The sequence below is a fragment of the Dermacentor variabilis genome, chromosome 2, assembly GCF_050947875.1.
Source record: "Dermacentor variabilis isolate Ectoservices chromosome 2, ASM5094787v1, whole genome shotgun sequence".
Lineage (NCBI taxonomy): Eukaryota > Metazoa > Arthropoda > Arachnida > Ixodida > Ixodidae > Dermacentor > Dermacentor variabilis.
This window is the reverse complement of record NC_134569.1, coordinates 39864675-39879051: the sequence shown is the minus strand read 5'-3', so window position 1 is coordinate 39879051 and position 14377 is coordinate 39864675. Positions and strand designations below refer to the sequence as shown.

Below are 14377 nucleotides of genomic sequence, written 5' to 3'. Positions count from 1 at the left end.
TCAAAATACCAACAAGCCCAAAATTCTACTCTTTAAGAAAAATAGGGACACCACTGCAGATTCATATTTTATTACTTGTTTCAAAACGTTCCACAGCCTACTAAAAGACTTCAAAACTAGCACACTGAGTGAAACCTCTCCAAGTTAATCTGCAAATAATCTTAATGTCCGGCATCTTTATGCATTTTCCGATAGTCTCAATGTGATGTGCAGTACATAATCAGAACAGTGTACACAGGTTTAAAAAAAAAAAAAAAAAAGGCCTCGTTTATAACTGATTCTTGTGACATTCTGCTCACACCACTAGACTAAAATTAAAAAAGCCATATTAAGCACACAATATCTGTGAAGTGTATAAAAAGTCTGTTTAGGCAACATTATTTTCTTGAATATATAATGTTTCTTCTTCAATATGTAACGTTTCTTCTTGAATGTTAAAAACTATAGCCCTCTCTATTTCTTACAAGTTTGGCAATTCCAGATTGTGCATTCCGTATGCATAGCACCCACCACTGCATCATCTAAAGAAGCCCTTCCACCAAGCAAGTTAAGGCCACCAGAGAGTAATATCCATGCTACACAAGTGAGGTTAATGGCTTAGAGTGTCTTAGGCTCCCAAATTCCTAATGGCAACATTTTCATGCCTTGCAAAATGTTCATGTTTAATATCACCATGCACCAACACAATTAGATGGCCAAGAAGCAACTCACATTCTCACCAGTGTTTTACAAACTCTGTTCATGAGCCTAAAATTCCATTATCATGCAAATGAAATGTTAGTTACTTTATGGAGAATTGTGCGTAGCAGGAGTTGCCATAAGCCCACCATTATTCAACACGCTAGCCACTTAATATTGAGTCCTAAGATCTGACAATATGGTGCCTGTCAGATTGGAGGCGTTTAAACTAGAAATTTGTTTTGACCCAACAAGATGTACGAGTAATTTGTTGCTTGATAAAATGCTATTTAGAAAGAAATTAAGTATACTGTCCTACACAAGCACAGCGTGCACCAGGTGGGCAAGTTTCATCCTACTTATATTACATATGGCATTAAGGTACATGCCACAAAGTGACATGGCACAAGATAAAGGCACAAAAAATTAGAGCAATAAAGTGATTAACGATGTGCACATGTGGAACAGGTATTGGACTGTTAAGTGCATGACCACATAACTTTGGCCAAGCATTCAGTGATGTCAATCTCCAGATTCATTTCTATATGGCTGGAAAGGTTATCTTTTCTTAGCCTTAACTGAAGAATTACACCACCTTAGATTCTGTATGAATAATGCATCAGAGGAATTTGTCATATCAGTCAGCCCATTCTAAATTGGTAAAAAGAAGAATTGCAAAAATGTGTTTCACTAATGTACTTAATAAATCATGCCATCATTGCATTGACGAAGGGTTCACACAACAAGTCATGCGCCTGTATGATGCAGGTTATCCCAGTCAAGTTCTGGTATCAATTGTAGAAGGAATACCAAGGCAAGCGCAGCAATTTGGGACCTCTGAACGTGCGGAAGGAAATAGTAAATTATGGGGTTTTACGTGCCAAAACCACTTTCTGATTATGAGGCACGCCGTAGTGGAGGACTCCGGAAATTTCGACCACCTGGGGTTCTTTAACATGCACCTAAATATAAGAACATGGGTGTTTTCGCATTTCGCCCCCGTCGAAATGCGGCTGCCGTGGGAAGGCAATAGTAACTGCAAAAATAAAAGACCAACAGTTGTACCCTATATCCACCGATTGTCGCAGAGCCTAAAGAAACTTGCCCACCGAGGTAACACTGATGTGGTTTTTTCTGCACCTAACAAACTAATCAGCTTGTGCAGGAAAACAAGACCAGAAAATAAAGTGCTCTTAGCTGCCAAGTTAAAGACAGGAAAAAGTTTACAGATGGTGAGACTTCGATTATATATTGTATACTCTTGTTGTGTGAAAAGTATTATGTTGGGCAGTCAGGCAGATGCATTAATGATAGGTTGTGTGAACACAAAAATAAGGTCAACAAAGTTGCATTGGATGGGTTTCTCTCCCTTCATTGTAAGCAGCATAAGTGCTTCCCTCTCCTCTAATCAACAACCATTACTAGTAGAAGTAAGTGCAAACTGACTGGACTTATAATAGAAGCTGAGCAGATTGCTGCCCTGGGGAAATCCTGTATCAGTAAACTGTCATTGGCTCTGTCTAAAAAAGAATTGAAATTTTTGCACATGGCTTAAGATATCACTTCTAAAGATCTTTCGCTTTGAATGTTCAACTGTTCACGTGGCTGTGACTCATCTTGGCCGAGTGTATAAGCACGACTTTGTTTTCAATAATAAACATTGTTGGAAGTAGTTAGCGCTGTGTGTGTCCCTGTGCATCTTCTTTTGTCCTGTCTTTTAATTGTGCTACCGTACACCTATTCAAGATCAGAGGCAAGACATTAACTAAAGTGCTGTGCGACATGGTGCAAGAACGACTGATATAATGTGAGTCAAAAGAAATATACATAGAGGAAGAATAAGAAACTTAGCTGATCCACGACTTCAAATAAAAAAAGAAATGTGCTTAGACAGCATGTGAGAGTTGGTATAATATGCATTATTTCACTGCAATTAATGTGCCAGCCTAACACAAACACACTTTGGCTCAATTAATGGGTTACAATGTACAGGAAGAACAATCTACTAGTTATAAGGCCGAGATATTGGTCACACTGCAAATTTGACTTCGGATATGAAAAGCCAAAATATAACAAACTACTGATATACCAACCTCTTCTTGTGGGAATTATTGCATTTGTTACAACTTGACTAGACTGTACTGCAAAAAGGAGGAGGAAGGATAAAAAATGCAACTACAGAAAGAAAAAGGAAGGCGAGAACAGTGATGAATATATTTACCGGGTGATGTTTTTCAATGGCCACTTTTGGGAATATATATAGGCAATTCAGTGTGTGTGTGTGTGTGTGCGTGTGTGCGCACGCGCTGGTTGGTTCAAGATAAGTAGTAATGGATGTGATGAACAAAATGGCACGCACCCCATCACCATTTATATTCCTGTTGTGTAACCCTGGAGTACACCTACAGGCTGTCCCATCACTGCCTTGAGGTGTCACGCCTGAAATTGTGTTGCACAAAAGCGAATGTGATGGAACGAGAGTTTGTCCCTCGCTCTTAAACCATAATTGCATAATCACATAAAGCAATGAGATTTCATTGTTTAATTACAGCATAAATATTTTGAAGTCAATGTTAACAGCTGCTAGGCATCCAATATTTAATTACTACACATTACACACTGCAACACAAGCTTGATGAAGCGACAACTTTTTGGGCATCACACCAGCGTAAATGTCGCAATGCATTCAAACCAAATGAACTTCACAATCGGGCTGAGAATCTGATTTGACAGAAACACAAACAGCATCCCAATGCCGTTACAGAAAAAAAATCACAGGGACCCAACAAAAATCCAGCACGTGCCAAAGGACCTCCAAAGAAAGAATGAAGGAAATACAAAGATAGACTACCATTTGATTGGCTGGCAACATGTGGCTTACATTCAGCAATAAAATAGAATAAATAAATAACATACTGAAAAAAATAATCTTTCTGCCTTGTTCAACAGTGAAGAAATAAATACTCTGCATCACTGGTTTAATATGTGAAATGGACAAAAATTACAACAGAAAGCAGCACATGTCAAATACAATAACGTTATACTATTATGCACAGAAAAGAGGCATCACCTTCCTGCCTCGTGCCCATGTCATTTAAGCCACTCAAGTTTCACTTCAAAGAGCGGGTGATACCCTTAACAATTGCAGGAAAATATAACATGTATATTATGAGAATAAACAAGAGCCTATGAAGGGCTGTCTTTTATGTAGGCATCACAGTGTTGTTACTTACATTGTAGTTCGGAGTACTAAAATACATTTGCAGCTCAAGAACATATCTAAAAGGCGATTTAGCTGACTTGAAACACACAAATGTGCTAGTGGCAGTATACCAGTCTGGATAAATATTTGATAAGCCAAGCTAGGTTTAACCAAGCTTCACGCCAGGTAACAGTCTAGCAATTTGATGTTGCATATTTGCACCACTAGCTACATCAGTAAAAGTTGTCACTTCATGTAGCTAGGCTTTTACTAACACAGCTACACCACACAGCTGCTTCTTCAACAAGCCCTGTTCAACACCAGGTATACATGAACAACCTGGACCACTTTGTCATGAAGTGAAATGACTGCCAATGAGAGGAGAGAACAGAATCAAAATTGATAAGTGGAGCAAAATTTAATATGAGGTAAGCAGCAGAAGTTCTGTTTTACGAACAACATGCTTGCCCAACTCAAAGTACAGTGTATAGTATATATTTTTTTTCCCCCAAAACTTTCAAACCATGTATCCACCATCTGGTGCTTAGTCAGCCCCAGGCCGTGGCAGGGGCCGTGTTCGACCACCGTGCATTTCCACAAACTGGACAAGAGACCGCGGGATCTCGCCTGCCCGATAACACAGTCCATACTTGGCCACAGCACGTGCGGCCAAGCAGCGTAGGGTCACTTGGGTCTGAGTGCGGAGGATCACCTCTGCAACACCTGTTGTAGCTGCTTCCGCTGCTGTCTCTCCACGCGCGTTAGTTGCATCGGCATGCACTCCTGCCTCGATGAGGGCCACAATGATGGAGTGCAGTGTAAGAAAGTCACTGATTGGCTTCTGGTACGTGACGATGGCATGTAAGGGCGTGTTGCGCCTGGCATCAACTGCATTCGGATCAGCGCCACAACGAAGCAACAGCCGAGTGGTGTCAGTGCACGGAAAGTGGCAGATGTTCTTAGTGTGGAAATCGTCCACGGGTGTGTCAGCGCTCACGCACAGGTGCAACAGCGTGCATCCATCTCTAGTTACCCTGTCAAAAGATGCAATGGCCAAATTTAGCACGTAGAAAACAAGTCAACTTACGTAATTTTGAAGATGCTATGGAGTATTGCACCAACTAATGGCCACTGCAGGCATAGTCGTCGCTTTTATCACGTGTAATGAACAAGTAGGTTTGCACAACCTTGAAGATATCACGGAGTTTCACGCAACCTAGCTCGTGGGAAATCTAACATCAAAATTGTTGAACCACTGTGGGAATGACTGCACATACTAGCTTTAGAACAACCTTCAGTTGACTTGCAATATGTACCATCAGTTCAATGCTCTAGGTCAGCAAAGTTGGCTTCCTTCTTATTAGTTCACTTGTAATTTTGTAGCTTGGCAGGTGCTTTGAACTTGTGCAGAACAGCATGATTGTTCCAACTTTACAAGCTATTTTACGTCAGGAAGATATAATAATCGAACATTTTGGCGGTACCGTCAGTGATTACCATCAGTACACAATTACAGGAAATGGGTTAATGAGCAAGAACATGCAACCTCGTAACTCCATGGTGCTTTAAAGTGTGTGCAGTAGTTCTGACAACTTCTGAAAAAAAAAAGCAAAGGACATTTATGTAGCTATGGACATGCCGAGCAGTAAGCCATTAATGGAGCCAGTTACAGTGCTTGCACTTCTCACCGTTCTCAAACAGATGGAGCAAGGTTGTCACAAACCACATCATAAGCTACATGCTATATATATGCTAGATAGTACACAGGACTTAACCAAAGGGCCTAACACTCCAATGCACATCATATGAAGCACTGCACAAATACCTTTGGAAAGTCCTCCGTTCCAGGGAGCACACATTCAAAGTAAACGAAGATCCCTGAACTATTCAGCTTATAAAATAATTTAGCTCAACTTAACCATAAGATATAGTATTCGAGAAGGTTAAGATTATAATTAAAAACTGCACGAAAACAAATTTGCTAGCCAGCATGTTTCACTGAAGTGCAAACATTTATTCTATTGGACCACACACACAAGAGAAGCATAACTACTATAACCATGATAACAGAGAGTTCTTAGGAACACTTCTGTCAGAAAAGTGGGCACTATGTTTAGTAATACACTTTCATTAAATGCTCAGTGCCAACTAAGAATGATAAGAAAGTCCATAAAAAAAGATTGAGTTGAAAAAGGAAAGATGCTAAATTTAGCAGATTGTTTGTCTCTAAATATACAAGAGGGTAGTCAACGCTACACTACTTAAAGGGACCCTGAAACAATTTAGAAAATTTTGTACAAATGTATCGAGTCATTAGGTTAGGTCTTTCTGATCAGTAAGTGACGAATTTAAGCGTTCCGTGCGCAGCTTGTAATCTATTATAAGGTGTTTAAAATGTGAATTGTTACCAATCGCAGCGGCGCCGCTCCCCTGAGTTTTCAGCCACCCCCCTGACAACTGCTGTAGTTAGCCCAATTAACGTCAGTTGGGTGAGCTATTATTGTCTATCCAGGTTGCGTCATCGATAATTTAATGGTGAACGCATGCTGTTTGTAATAGTTGGAATGTTGGTTAATCTGTTTCTATAAAAAGAAATTAACAGAAGGAGAATACACAATGACAATTTATCACTACAATTGAGCACTTCTGGCACACAGCAAGTGTCGTCTGCCTGTGTTACAATGTTTTCCGTGTTGATGTGAGCTGCGCAGTCTCGAGCTTTCTTTTCGTGGGCACTGTAGATTGCCCTTGTTACGTTGCGGGCTGCAATTCTAGCTATAAGCAACATGTCAAGCTGCACTATCGTGTCCCTCTGTAAGGCGACAGGCGAGCGAAGTGGGTGCAACGCATCGGGCTGTCGGTATTCTATTGGCACCAGCATCTATGTGTTTGCGACCATCACTTCACCCTGAGGTTTACTACCACAATATAAAGTTTTACCGTGCCTGGTATTCGAGTAAACGCAAGCGGACTGGACGTTTGACCGCATGAGCAAAGGTGCAAATGTGGACAGCCTGCACGTTGCCAGCCACCTGGTGGCACAGAGCTCAACCAGATGAACACATAGCTAGTGTGGCAGTAACCAAGTGTATTCTACTTTGCTACTGGCGTGATTTCTCGGCAGAAGTGTAATTAAAACATGTTGCTTTTTTAAACGTTTAAAATGTTTGCACTAGGTTACAGTCGTAGTATTGTTTCGCTGGTTAAGCTCTGTGGTACCAGGTGGCTGCAACGTGCAGGCCTCTCAGGCCTGCTCACATTTACACTAAAGCCCCTTTATCACAGCAGTAGTAGTAAGGAGGGGCATTAGTGTAGGTCTCCACCCATCCATCAAAACGTCCAGCTCACCTGCGGTTACCGGACATGCTCAGCGCTACGACAGAACACTCCCAATGCATACTGCTTGGGTAGCTCTCGCAAGGGGTTGACGGCCAGGAAGCTAGTGGAGAGGTTGGTGAGATTTCGCACGCTGGCTCCAAGACAACCAGAAGTAGACGACACGATGTCATGTTATAATGCAGATCCAATGAAGGCAGAGCTTAGCCCCGATCACTCGGCCATTTAGTTGAGGATTAAAAGCACAGCCAGGGAGGAGGGTAACTTGTAATCATCTATGGCTCTCTTAATAAGAAACGTTTCACCTAAATTTGGTGCTAATGTTTTACTGTAGCTGTACTGTTTTGCATCTGCAAAATTTGTCCAAACTGTCAAGGGGACCCTTCAAGCACTCTCGCAGGCAATCGCAGGTAAATAACAATACTGAGTGAAAAACATCGAATACCCAAATTATAATATTATGAAATCGGAAGGTGCAGTTGTGGATGTAGTTTTCATTATCATCTTTTGTTTGGTTCGTGTACATACAAGGGCGATGAGGTCCCACCAACACAGTCATCTCCTCTAAATTAATTCTGCATGTCTGTGACATCTCCAGCTCAAATGCAGTCAAACTGGGGAGTAGTCCTTCACTGATACACATGAAGCAATTCCTTTATTTCACATGACGCAACATGTAAAAGAACAACACCCTGTACTAATAGACTTTGCTAAAACTATGATATTTTCATGCTCATAGTGCTAACACACTCACTGGCCCCCAAGATGTGAAAATAATGCTAATAAGGGTGGCACATGGCCCTAAGTTCTTTTTTTTTTATCACATCCACTTCTGCAGTTTTATATCTATGGACTGTATGCCAAGAAAACAGTATCCACATATTTAACCGATTAAGAATATAACTCTTTAACCACAAGTACTTATTTCAAAATATTTTGAAAGGTCCTCACCGGCCCAACTGGACAAGGCGGTAGATGAGCCTCATCAGCTCGTGCTCCTGACTAGCCGACATGAAATGGAGCTTGCTCACCACTACCAACAGGTACAGGGAAGTCAGCATATTGGCATCATTGTCCTCATCTGAACCCGACTCCAGTTCATGAATGGCCGCCGACAAAATCTGGGCGACTGCTCCTGGTGGCACTTCGACTCCGACATGCAGCATCTGGCTGAAAACCTGGACAGGGATTGAACAAATGCTAGCAGGTATTCGAAAGATGGTCTACGACAGTCCATAATAGCTATGGCAGACAGTCCTATAAGTGTGAGCAAAGAGTTTAATGTGGGAGAATAGAAAAGAATACAGATTTAGGAACAAAAATATGTGCTAATGCAAAAATCTCATTTTTTTTCACAGCCAAAAGTACACAACGGTGTGCGCACCCCAGGCTAGCCAAAAAAAACTGAACTTATTCATAATTCTGACTCAGTACCTGAAATTTACGATTGCACTGGAAAGTTGCAATGCTAAATTCAGACATTCCTCAATTTCAAGTTACACTCATAGATGGAGATTAAAATTGGCTTTATATCAAAATCCCTGGTTTGTATAGTTTGGTTCGAGGGAGTAGTACGTCTGTAGTCATTTTATTTTAAACTCCCACAGCCCTTTTCATTAAATTCCCCTCAGATGTTTACAATATGTGTAGCTCACTAAAAATTATTCTGCATTCTCTGTAGTGTCCAAGAACCTAATGCTTCTGATAGCTCAGTTTGCACTCAGGACCACACAAATGCCAAATGTCAGGTAGTGTGCCTATAACTGGATTGGTCACAACAACTGTATATTTTGCCAGAATAAATCAGAATTGCGTTTCACCTGCCATAGTGCTGGGCAAGTAAGTCAATTTTCACCAGTAACAGAGCGGCGGCCGCACCGCCTATCATTCTATGAGTGAAGAATGCTGCGTTTAATACCACTATTAATTTTATTAAGAAATGCTACATTATTCATCCATCACTGCCACAGGTGACACATAATTAGGACTTATTTTGGATAGGACGGGCAAGCACTACTGCATCCAAGCATGTAGATGTTTGCGGATATTCTCAACTTTCAAATAACATCTGATAGTGTATGTGTTTCGGACTTCAAATTAAATATAGCCCCTCACCGTAAATAAGAATATTTATCAAATATTTTTGAAGTATTTGAAAACATCAATTGTGTGCAATCAAACATAAAACTGGAGCCAAAGTAGGATAAATTTCATCACCATGGGCATAATATAGGCATAAAACATGAGAATTCATGTTATTCACACTCTCCAAAGTTTCCTGTGTATGTGAACAAACAGGTTATTTGTTTCTAATCCTACAATTGTGCTTTTAATAACATTTCATGACAGAAACTTACTAACGTAATGAATACTAGGTTGTGAACATCGTTTTATATTAATTGTGAAAACAGCTGTTCATTATTCGAAAACATTTGAAAAGTATCCAACTTGATTTGCTGTTGGCACTATTCAATTCATATTTTATTCATTCTCAAAATTTACTATTCACGCACACCTAAAAACATTATTTTAAGCAAAATGCACTGTGAAATGATACTGTTATGTGAAATTTCAGCGCAAATGAGCAGGTATCTTTAATGGAGGAGCAAGTTATACGTGCCTCTCATATTTAAGCAACATTTGGTACAAAGCATCCAGCCACTTACTTGGGCAAACCGGAGTAGGTCCTTGCGCAAAGGAAGCCTGGCAGCTGATCGCAGCCGAAGAGCATGCAGCCATAGTTGCAAGCAGCGATCAAATGCTGCACTGTCAGCAAACACTGCACCCCTGCACACACCATGGGCAAAGAAAAAGAAGTGAATGACTTAATACTAATAACCACTGGCAACCAGAATGCCCGGAACCAGCAAACAATCACAGACATTGTTAAGTAAGTGTGCGATTTCAAAGTAACTCTTGCACATCAGTCACGGTTTCTCTCTTAAGATAACAAGGTTAACCCTCTGCATATGAAGGTGATCCACTGGAGAAGAAAAACTAGATGCTAGAAGAATGCTAGTGCTATGGCCTCTCTCTCATTCTTTGCTTTATGTGAATTTTAGTAATGATGCTTCATCTTCTTTGTCATTATGTGACACCCTGAAATATGGAAGTGTATAAAAATGCCTCAGAATTTCCATTGAGTGCTACCTCTGTGAAACTTGGAAGATACTAAAGAATATGAACAAAATAGTACACCAAGATCTGCACTTGAAAGCATAGGAATAAAAATGGTAAGCAATTCACAAAATGTTTTTAAGCTCCCTACACAGATCAATAACGAAGGCATGGTGTAAAAGCGATGGTGCCAGCATGAAACGAAATAGTCAATCATACAGAAGGCGCTAACACGATCATAAGCATATAGAGAGTAAAACAGACGAGTAGCTATCATATTATCAATAATAAATCAATAGCAAAGAAAAAAGAAAAAGAATCGTTAGCATGCTTTGTGGAGGTCCTGAATGGATCAACTAAGGCAATTTCCTGCACTCTGCAGCGAAGGAGGTTACGGCTACTTAGCATCCTGTTTGCGCACTCATTCACCAGAAGGGAAGGACACGGCTGGATGAGCAGTTCGCGCTCATCATTCATTTGCATGAACCATTGACGTTTGTTTGCCACTGGAGCAACGGCCATGCATTCGCTGCCACCGGCTTCGATCAGGGAAAAAGCAAGAGACTGCAGTACAGCCCACGTGTCATGGAAATAGCACTTTGTCAGTAGTGTACTAGGAAACATCCTTTGTGCGATATGAGGGTGCATAAAGAGTGACCTGTTAGCTTGAAGGTGGCAGCTACAACGCGAGATAGTTCGGTTCCACTACTCTGACCTGAGATTATGCCAAATAAATATCCAACACAAATTTTACATGCAACTTGCATAATAATTGTTTAAACAGGCAGACATGACCCTTATATAAACATGCTGCACCTGTGGTACATCTTAATGTTTCCTCCCCCCCCCCTCCCTCTGTGTTGTTGAGTAGAGCTCAGATAGTTAGCTCAGTAGAGCCAGATAGTTGGTCTAGTAGTTGGCTTGGTAGTTGGTCTACATGTGAGAGAGACCACAAGTGCACTAATGACACCTACTATTGATTTATAACTGACACAAAAACTAATTTAGACTGAGGCCATTGATTGTTTGTTCTTGACGATTGTTTAATATTCAATAACCAAGCTGCACTAAAATAGCCCATAATGTTCTAGAAGCGACCCAGGGATGACGATCACTTCAGCGATACTGTCGCCTTCACTTGACATAGTGCTCAACCAGCCAATCAGCGCATGCTTGACGGAGATACTATCACCAAAAGTGATCATTGCAGAATACGCCCCCACACGCAACCGGCAACATTTTAGACCAACAAGAATAATGTATGCAAAACTGCTCTTCCTTTGCACATTCACTGGGCTGCCTCTCAAGCCAGCTCCAACATTAAAACATTGGCGCAACATCGATGCAGCACCAAGAGCTGTGAAAAGGCAAACTCCCTCGTTTTCCAGGAAGAAGGGGCCATGGAAATGGTGAAGAATGGCGCACATGGTAGTGGATAGTGGCACATTATTCCGTGCACTTTATTCAATTAAAGAAGCCCAAGTTCACACTTTCGCCACATACTTTTGACCCTCAAGCCTGCTCTCCTTTTCTTCATATTGCAAAAACCGAAGGCACCCACTTTTTCATGTTCCTAGCCCGAGATGTGGAATAGGAACATTTAGAGAATGTAAAATGCTCCACAGGCCACCTCGGTGCTCAACCATGTGCCAGTTTAAGACAACACGCCCGCATGTTGTTTATCAGGAGGCGCTCTGCAACTATCATGATAGTTGGCCTATCAATAGTTGGCTATCATTGTTTCAGCGGTACTCCGACATTGCAGTCACCCATAGTGCATACCTTCTATTGCAACTACTTACACATTTCACCCATCCCGTTGATACTCTACAGCAATGCAAAATTAGGATAAATATGAAGGGAAGTCTGCCCATCTAAAACTTTTGCTGCAGGTGCTGGCTTACACAATCAGTGTATGCTGAACACTATATTACCTAAAGTAACTGTTGAATGTATTTTTTACTGTTAACTTGCACCTATTGCATGGAAGACTAAACCAAGGGAAGATGTAATGTGCTTACTGCATGGGCAAGCAAAAGCAGGCCGTGAGTTGTTACATTAGAACTTGTTGGGCGAGTTGGTGCATATTAGCAAACAGTTTTATAACTGCATGAACAAACGACCACAGAGAGAGAGCACACAAGGAGAGGCGTTACATATTGGGTATGAAACAACATAAACAATGGCTGCTACTTCGATGCTCATCATGTGCATCTGCCGAAGAGGGCTGTTAGCAGCCGATACAACTACGCGGGCCCCTGGCCCATGTATTCGCACCTGTAGACAACGGGATGCGGCAACTCCGGGTTGTGCGGTCCCAGGATGCGCTCGCGGATCACCAGGGACTCCATGTGCAGGGCGTGCGCGTCGTCCCTGATGCTGTACAATTCGTCGAGCGTGGCGCACTCGACGCGAGAGTCGTAAGCTGCCACCACTGGACCTCGCTCTTTAGGCAGCCGGGGCTCGCACTCGCGCTCCCGCATCGCCAGCTCGAGGAAGCGGAAAGCTCGCTCCAGGCTGTAGTTGTCCTTGTCGTTAGCGAACGACGCGCCCAGTAGTTCGAGTGCGTCGATCTTCTCACGGCGCGTGCACCACGGCTGCTTGACGAGATACTCCACCACTTCGGCCTTCGTGCGCTCTGCGGCGGCCAGCAACGGCGTCATGCCGATCCCGTTGGCCAACACGCGGGCGTTCGCATCCAAAAGCTCGCGCACTATGTCCAGGTGCCCGTGTTCGGCAGCAAACTGTAGCGCTGTCGCACCGCAGAGCGCCTGAACGTTGGGGTCGGCGCCCCGCAACAGCAAGTAGCGCACAACGTCCAAGTGGCCCTTGTAGGCGGCGATCATGAGACAAGTATTGTTGTACTTATTGGCTAGGTGGATGTCGGCACCATGCTCCACGAGGAAGCGAACAATGTCCAGCCGCCCATCGAAACTGGCTGCTCGCAACGGCGTCGATACCGTGCGCGTCGGGTGGTTGACGTCGGCACCGCGCAGGACGAGTATGCGGACGATGTCCAGGTGCCCTGCACCAGCCGCGCACCACAGAGGAGTTGCGCCTTCGATGACGTATCCGTCGAATTGGACGGTGCCCTCCTGTTCCAGTCCGACCGAGGAACCGAAGTTTTCTAGCAACGTCTGCACCACCTTCCGATGTCCGTTGCGGGCAGCGATGAGGAGCGGCGTGCATTTTTGTTCCTTGTCTACCATCAGAGCACCTAGATAATCACGGTAGTCGCATTTCGGAACACTGGCCAGCAGGGCAAACAGAGTCACCGGGAGACCCTCGCGAGCCGCACAGTAAATCTTAGAGCGGAGACTCTCCTTCAATGCGTCAGCCATCGTCGTCTGCGGCAACGAGACTGCTGCTACTGCCGGACTGCTCCACAATGTCGAATAGCCATTATTCCTCAGACGGCTTCCTGTGTTTCGACAGAGCAAACCATCTCGTGATCGCTCATGTGACGTGAACAAAAACAAAAAGAAAGCACACTTGCAGCCAAAGCACAGAACACTGACCAAAGCGCGGAATACGACCGACGCGCTGCCACTCGGCGTAACGGCGTAACTGGGCGTAACTATTATGCAAAGTGAATATTTATGTCAGAAACCTAGCAAAGCAAGGTGAACTTACTAGAGTTAATATCAACTGCTTAATCAAATTTGCCTAACCTCTAGTGATTACATTATAGTAATTGTTCGAATACATGCACAATTCCATAACCCAAATATATGCGAGCGCGAGACTGTCAGGAGCGATCAGAAGCGGGTAGACGCACACGTTACCAGTGGCCCGCGAAGAACGTAGAGTTTCCTACAAAAATTACTTTTGTAGGAAACTCTATGGCGAAGAACACTATGCAAACACAATGCCCATTGCCGACAATTAAATATATTTACTATGCCTGCTTAAAGACGGGCAACAATCGGCATCTTTTCTTTTTTTTTTTAATTTGGCCGCATTTTGTGCGCGGGCTTTTTAAAAGTAGCGTAGGTTCAGGAAATAGGACTGTGTGAATATTAGATATTTCAAATATGAATCAAA

At 42.7% G+C, this 14377-nt stretch overlaps 1 protein-coding gene across 1 annotated transcript; it reads right to left on the bottom strand.

The window, feature by feature from the left end:
* Positions 1-3205: 3205 nt before the first annotated feature.
* Positions 3206-14141, bottom strand: Fem-1 (protein fem-1 homolog B). The gene is made up of 4 exons (XM_075680202.1): positions 12611-14141; positions 9883-10003; positions 8168-8394; positions 3206-4914 (listed from the first exon to the last, which is right to left on the bottom strand). The coding sequence occupies exons 1-4, from the start codon at positions 13672-13674 to the stop codon at positions 4425-4427; spliced, it is 1902 nt and encodes a 633-aa protein (XP_075536317.1). The 5' UTR covers positions 13675-14141; the 3' UTR covers positions 3206-4424.
* Positions 14142-14377: the final 236 nt, after the last annotated feature.